Here is an 8,106-nt window from a genome sequence, read left to right as displayed (position 1 = left end):
AGCCAGAGACAGAACAACAGACCACAGCACAACTCTGTCACAAACCAGACACCACACTTTTTCTGGCTTTTACAGAGATTCTGTAAATTCTTCACAAAGTACCATGGCGCAGATGTGGGAAACCACCGGTGGCGCCTTCCACAAAACACTATGCCACTATGCCACTATGGCCATTTCGTTGTCTGTAGCACTGCATGAAACCAACTGAACGACTGTAACAATCGTGCTCACCATTCGGTAATTTGCACATAACTGCTGCTTTTATCTGTTTATGTGAGCTCTCTTATCACGATTCAAATTTTTGCATGTGCACCAGGCTGTTTTGTTTAATTTTGTGGTTGTAACCTTTAGAAATAGTGTTGGTCTTTAAGTTTTGCACACCACTCTATCATTATTCAACTTCTGCCTTATCAGTTAGCATCATTGTTAGTACGAGTTTGGCTATAAAGGTAAGTTTGTCTCCTTTTTTAAAGGAAACGTTACTGCTTAGGCAATGACTCACTCTCACTGAAATATGTGACAAGTTGGGCAGACAACTTGTATAATTGAGACCAGCTAATTTTCATGATGTTTTTATATGAAACATAGGCCTCACGTAGCCGAGTAGTCAGGGGCGAGAGTGCGGCAGCACACGCTCTTTGAGTACACCGTGGTTAAAGCCCATGACTGCTAAATATGTTTAACTATCGTATTCATAATTTGTTGTAAGATCGTCTTATCTGGTAGTCGTGCCGGAGTAGAAACAAGAACATCTGTAAGTAGCATGGACAGATGTTTCTAGTTAAAATTTTAGGTTAAAATTATCCAGGCTTGCAACTGGCTCACGTGCTTCCTGCAGATTCTCTCCCGCCTCCATTGGCTTGTTTTTCAGCCACACAATAAATAAAACCAAACCTCACATGGGTAGCCATTTGTAGGAGGCGTGTTCTAACTCTGGAAGTGACTAGAGTTAGTTGTAACATTTTGAGGCTTTAGATTTCTCTTTTTAAATTTATAATTCTACAGTTTGATATCTTTCATTTATTTTAGAACAAACCGCAGCGTTTCACCTCAGGTGAGTTATATTATTGTGAACTGTGAACTGCTTGGGTCTTACTTTCTTGCATCTCTTTCTATCAGTTACAATACATTTTGAAGTTCCGATTATTACTTGATGAGCTTCGGTTATAATTAAGATCGAGGTCCAACAGTTTACACTTAAAATGGGTAATGTAAACAGTTGTGTACTTCGTAATTAAATATTTGATTTATTAATTAGCAAATTCCTAATTATTATTTTTTTTTCATTTCTTAATTAGCAACACCAAAAGAAAATGAGTCGACAAGACAGATCCAGATATAAATCTGAATCTGATGAGTATAATGAGCAATTATACAGAGAAATAGAGTGGGCCAATAAATCAGAATGTGTTATATAATGGGGGATTTTAACTTTTCAGATACTGACTGGAACTTGTGGTTGGTCACTCGCACACTAGCGGGACTTTTGTGGATTTATTGGATGAATGTTTTTTACAGCAACATGTTTGAGAGGTAACCAGAGGGAGTAATACTCTTGATTTCAGCACAGCACAGTTACTCATTTACATACGCGGTATAAATCAAAATTTTGAAGTCACAGAAGAACTGGCTGCACTTGAAAGCTTGAAGAATAGAACCTCTGGTGAAAACATATTTTATAGCGTATCAAAAGTGTTTGAAGACCTGCAGCTTGATTTGGAATTGTTGACAGCAATTACGACCGATGGTGCAAAGAATATAGTTGGAAAAATTATTGGTTTCATCAGCCATGTTAATAAATATTTTCATTCCAAAAACATCGAAAGACCTATGCAATTTCATTGTGTTATTCACCAGCAATCGTTGTGCGGTAAATTTGTCTTCGAACTTAATCGTGTCGACTATAATTAGTATTGTGAATTTTATACGCAAAAATGGCCCGAACCATCGTCAGTTTAATATTTTCTTGGAGGAAATCGAAAAATTAAAACCAGTCCCAGAATTAAGACCCTAAATGGTTATGGGAACTTGCATTTTTAACAGATATTTGTGAACATTTGAATACATTGAATAAAAAACTTCAAAGTCGCGATCTACTTGTAAATGACTTGTTCTACAATATTAAATAATTTCAGACAAAATTAGAATTATTTAAAATCAAATTGAACAAAATAATTGTTCCCATTTTTGTGTTGTGAAAGTTTATATAATAATATGCCCAATTGTGATTTTTCTACTGACAGTTTTGTCCGAAAACTTGAATTATTGATGGAAGCATTTGTTGATTTCGAAAACAATTGAAAATTATTTACATTATTTCAGAATCCATTTGATGTAAATGTTTCACAAATAGATAAAGATCTACAATTAGAAATCATAGATCTTCAAAGTAACGATAACCTGAAAACATTATTGAAAAAGAAACATTAATTAAATTTTATAAAACTTTGACAGAAAATGAATTTCCAGAATTAAAAAAAATTAGCGAGAAGAATAATTTCTATTTTTGGTAGCACTTACCTATGTGAACAAACATGTTCAAAAATGAAATATATAAAATCCAAACATCGATCAAGAATGACAGATGAACATTTTCAAGCCTTTTTAAGATTGGGAACTTCTACTATTAAACCTAACATTTCAATTATTGCCAAATCAAAACAACTACAAACATCTCATTGATTTGCTATTTCTGTAATATCATGTGTGATTATAATAATAAAAATTGTGATTTTTAATATGACTATGTCTTTATTTACAATAAATATCCCTTGTTTATAATTTTTTATAGTTTTTCTATCTTGTACATCCCGTTTGACCTGGTGAAGTCGCTAAAATTGAGTTTTTTGGTTTACAGTATTTTTAGTCGTCAAAATTGCACCGACTCCGGCCCGCCATTTGCTATGAATTTTCTATGTGGCCCTCCGATGAAAAAGGTTGGGGACCCCTGGAATAGACAATGTAAACTAGATGAGCTGTGTGGACTTTACGATAACCCTTCAGACATCAAAACTTAGAACTCAAAACGTATTGAAAAGTAAATATTACATAATCGTTGAGAAGCTACAAAAACCATTGGGATAACTTATTGAAGGCCAAATACAAAATTTAAATAAATTTAATATTCCAAATCATTGGTTTAGTTAGACTTAATACAAAATTACTTGATAACTATAGAAAGTATAACTCAGTTAGTCAGAGTCATATAGATAGTGAGAGAAATTTTAAATTATTTAACAAGGAAAAACCTGAAACCCTAGGTTGCATCCATAAGTTGCATCTAAAAAGTTGCATTCATAGGATGCAACTTACGGTTTAAAGTCATACAATATATCTAATAGTGTTGAGCACCAAGAGTTATCTACTATCAAAGAAATATGTTATCTAGGTGTTAAATTTTCAAACAATTGCTTCTTTTCTTCTCACACAGACTACATTTCCAAACAGGCATATAGAACACTACGTTTACTTAAACGTTCTTCCTCATCTTCTTTTGGCAATAGCCATTTAACCAAAGTTTTATTTTCCAAACTGGTGGTTCCACTATTGGAATTTGAATGTCCACTTTGGCGCAGTCACAATATTTCCCTAAATAATAAATTAGAAAAAAGTACAGATTAAAATGTTCAAATTTCAATAAAAAGGGATAAACTAGATAGCATAGAATTGTAAAGACGAACACAGCTCCAGCTTACATTGATGTATAAAATCATTAATGGAAAATGTATGAATAACTTACTATTATACTATATTTCTTTCTATACTCCTGTTTCTAATTACAGCAATTATTATTTATTCTTTCTTAAGTATCGAACCGGCTATGGAAAACATAGCCCAATTTTATATTTATTGACTCTTTTAAATGTAGTTTCGATCTTTTATTTACTAAGTTCTTTTATACAATCCACTTCCACAGTTGCTGGCGTCAATATCCTCACAAGATCAAAGATCCGAAGGGCGGTCTCAAGGACCAGAAGGGCATCCCCCCCCCCCCTGCACAGGCAGCGGTAAGTTGAAAAATTCCCGCTGCCACAGTTGGAGCCTTACGCACTAAATTTGTTGCTAACCAAGTGAGTAGCTCAGATTTCGTCGTCATTGTGTCTGGGGTAATGTAGACCAGACAGCATTAAATTTGGTGCATGGTGCTCATCAGCATCGTACAGATTGCTTCAATGTTGTTCGACTGGCTCACTCGAGTCCTAATCGGCTGGAAGCGACTGTTAAAGAGGATTTCAACATCTCCACCCCGCCTGCTGTTCCTAGGATTCCCAACGCGATTGTAGAAAGTGTCTATCCGCCGTTAACTCTGTTTCAGTAAGACAGATGACATCGAACTCATATAGCAATAGGAGAGTCTGTAGGGAATGAAGCATATTGTTTATTCTGCGAACATTCTGCATGGATCAGAGAAGCTTTCCCTCATAAGAACCTGGTCGCATGTGACCCTTTTGCTGCTGTGCTTATACGTCATGTGTGGGTCCCTTGTATGCAGTTTGTCTACTCCTCTCTTGAAACGGCTTTATGACGGTGCCTACCGGCCAGAACCTCATATCCAAGAAGTTATGCTTTACATTAGCTGGGCAGAAAATGATAAAGGAAGATTAGGCCGGAAATCTAGTTTTGATAACCTTGGCATCTATGTGCATCCCATGTTCTTGGGCAAATATTTCCTTTGATTCGATACTTTCCACTAGTGTTGTTGGTCCCAGTCTTGAAACAAAAATCCTTTCTCTGGTCTGAACTGCTGATACATTATAAATCTGTTCCAGTCTTCTCGACTGAGAGACCGAAGCAGGTTCGAATGAGCAGGAAACAATTCAAACAATTGCTTTACTGAATTCTAATACTGTATATGAAGTCAGAATGCATCCAGCAATTACTGTGTTATACTAGCTATTCATATTCATCAGACATCGTCTCCCATTAACAAATCCATGCTCGAATTTCTGCATAACTCCATTCCTGTTACCCACTGAATTCATTACATTCCCTTGAACAGCAGTCAAACCTATAGCTCTGTAATTAATCACTTCTCCCTTCCCATCTCTTCCCGCTTTGTAAATAGGAGAGACATTTGCAAATCTCCATTATATATACGGACGTCCCCTTAAAGCCATCGCGGGTAGTATATATTGGCTATAATGGTATTTGCTTTTCCACACAATGTAGAAAAAGGCCTAGATACACATCTCATCGAGACGCGTGAAGTTTATAGGTTGTTTGCGTAGTTTGGTTGAGTTAATCGGTTTCGGGCGAAGGTCGCACGGTTTCTCATTCCGAAAATTGTGGTTAAAAATTATGTTTCAAGTATTGGTTCAAGCCTTCAGGTTGGTCCCAGATCTCTTCAAATGAGAGGCAGATGGAGAGGTATCGTGGGGATTCTGCTGCTAACTATGAGTTCTAAACTAGAACAACGGAAATTGTAAAACAGTTGAGTAAATATAAGAAAGGTTTTATACACTTTTTCCACGTTTGGCAGATTTATTGTTGGCAGGCGGTGATTGCCGGGTCTTTTCTGCAGGAATTTTCTTTTTTTTCCCCTGATAATTTATATTTTACATAAAGTTTTCTAATTTACTAATTTTTTTTTTATTTAATTTTCAGAACATTTGCAAGAGCTACCTTCCACTTCCCCACCAGATACAACAAACGATGTCATTTTTTGGACACTGCATACCTGGAATATCGCTTTTCATCGTTGGCTTGTGGTGGACAATCACAGTCTGCTATCGTTACGCCAGATACGTGAACAGACCTGGGAAGCCCGAAGATGAATTCCTGGTTACCTTGACATCTTTGACTCCTCGTTGTAAAGATGCTTCAGTAGAAACTTGGTTGTTTCTCTTCACTTCGATTATAGCAATAATGGTGGAAATTATTGGAATATGTCTATACCCGTGGTACCTCACACATAATCTGCAACACATATCCATGTATTTCTGCTTCTGGATGCATTCAGTAATCGAAATATTTGTTTCTAAACGAATTCCACTTCCACCCAAAACAGAGTACGTAACATATTTACTGTCGTTTATAGTCGAAGCCTTTGTGTTTGCTGGACACTCGCATGGGCAACCGCCAATCGAAATTCAAGTGCATTCCTTACTTGTTTTCATAATTTTAGCTACCATTGCAGTCATCTTGATTGAAATGGCATACCCAACTGTCCACTCAGCTATATTGCGTGCTTTTCTTTTGCTCTTCCAAGGATCCTGGTTTATTCAAATTGCTTTCATTCTCTACGTTCCCAATTTTGGTGGAGTAGCATGGTTTGATGAAAGCCACGAGCGCATTATGCTAACGACAACGATATTTACTTGGCACATAATACTCAATTTCGTGCTCATTCTTCTTATTGGGTTCTTTTCTCATCATCACTATTCGAAACCTAAGCCAATGTTGTAAAAAGCAGAAAATAACTAATTGAATCGGGATAGTGTATGGCTATGTTTATATATAGATGTAAGTTTAATATTTTTTTCATTCAACAACACTGAAAGGAATTCGGAAACTTGTATACCTAGCACATACAATTAATAAATAATGTAAGGACAACTTTGCTAATATTTTCAACAGTACATTTATTTGATGTTGTTTTGAGCACTCTTGAAATGTATTTGCAACAGTATTAAAATTTGAGGGAATAAATTCGTTTATTTTGTTTCAAATACAGTATTTATTTCCCTGTTTGCGCATCCTTCTCTGCTATTGTAGCATAATTTTAATTTTGTAAAAATTATCTCAGCCGTCCTCCATTCCATTAAAAGGAAATTTGAGCACACTGAAAGCACAGTTTGCATCACTGGAATTAATACTTTAAGGGCACAAATGGTGATATTGTTGTACACGTTGGCACTAATGACATTAAGAGCAGAAGATCTGCAGATTTACTTAACAAGTAAAGGTCAATGCTGAAAAAAACCGATAGTTAGGGTTGAATTTGAAAGTGCCTGCAATTCTGCCCAGACACGATGCGAGGAAGTATATGATGACAGCCTTATCGATCAATTTGGCCCTGGAGGGAATGTACAAGTCTTATAAGGTAGAATTTTTTTCAGCGTGGTCTGTGCTTGTTAACAGGAGAGACTGCTTCTACAGGTATGAGATACACTTAAATAGAGAAAGGGTGCAAAAGTGTTTGCTGATGCTATCGAGGCAGCGTTAGGTGGATCGGAAAACTGATAGCTTGGGGGGATTAAAAACCTATAAGGTTAATAGTAGCCGCAGGTAGATGTGAAAGTGATTCTTGCACTGCTTCTATTAGAATGAGCAGCGGCCTGGAGGGCGGGATGCTAGGGGTTTAGGGACTAGTGGGGTTCATCATGAAACAAATCAATACATGGGTTCTGTTAGAGTAATTAAGAATAAGAATAGTTGCATGTTGCTTGCATGTACACCAATGCCAGAAGTATAGTAAATAAATTTGTTGAATTTGAAGTGCTGATCAAGACATCAAAGGCAGATATTGTTGGGATATCAGAGATATGGTGTCATTCAGATATAAGGGATGCAGAATTTGAAATTGGGGGAGTACAATGTGTACAGAAAAGATAGACAGGATAGGAAGGGGGAGGAGGGGTTATGCTGTTAATTAAGATAAAAATAAAATCTAAGGAAGTGCATCCAATTGATGTTGGTGGACAATGCAGTGTTGAGTCTGTTTGGTGTGAAATGAGCACTGGGAAAGGGAAAATGAGAGTGGGAGAAGATTATAGGCCTAATTACTCTGATGAGACAGATTGGGTTATAATGGGGGATTTTAACTTCCCAGATATTGACAGGAACTTGTAGATTGGTCACTCGCACATTAGCAAGACATTTGTGGATTTATTGGATGATTGTTTACTGTCAGCAGTATGTTCGAGAGGCAACCAGAGAGAGTAATACTCTTGATCTGGATATCAGCAGTGATTATTCGTGCATTAAGAATTTGCAGATGAAGGAACAATTTGTGGCGGTGATCACAGTGTATTGAAGTCCGATTTACTTAAAGATATAATTACCATCGGGGGCTAAGATAAGGGTTTTTGCTTCCTTAAAGGTGAGTACAGTGGTCTAAGACAGTTTTTAATTCTGTACAGTGGGACCAACTGATGATGTTAACAA

At 36.5% G+C, this 8,106-nt stretch overlaps 1 protein-coding gene across 1 annotated transcript; it reads left to right on the top strand.

Annotated features, from left to right (window-relative positions):
* Nucleotides 1–997: 997 nt before the first annotated feature.
* Nucleotides 998–6,432, top strand: LOC150080494 (transmembrane protein 45A-like). Its single transcript, XM_090381288.1, has 2 exons — nucleotides 998–1,054; nucleotides 5,605–6,432. The coding sequence occupies exon 2, from the start codon at nucleotides 5,653–5,655 to the stop codon at nucleotides 6,403–6,405; it is 753 nt and encodes a 250-aa protein (XP_090237414.1). The 5' UTR covers nucleotides 998–1,054; nucleotides 5,605–5,652; the 3' UTR covers nucleotides 6,406–6,432.
* The last annotated feature ends 1,674 nt before the right edge of the window (nucleotides 6,433–8,106 follow it).

The sequence above is a fragment of the Mastigoproctus giganteus genome, chromosome 9 (assembly GCF_048544385.1).
Source record: "Mastigoproctus giganteus isolate SK-2022 chromosome 9, ASM4854438v1, whole genome shotgun sequence".
In the NCBI taxonomy this organism is placed as follows: Eukaryota; Metazoa; Arthropoda; class Arachnida; order Uropygi; family Thelyphonidae; genus Mastigoproctus; species Mastigoproctus giganteus.
This window is presented reverse-complemented; position numbering and strand designations above follow the sequence as displayed.

Coding starts and splice junctions, on each gene's coding strand:
- LOC150080494 (XM_090381288.1), top strand. CDS start 5,653: ATGTCATTTTTTGGACACTGCATACCTGGAATATCGCTTTTCATCGTT.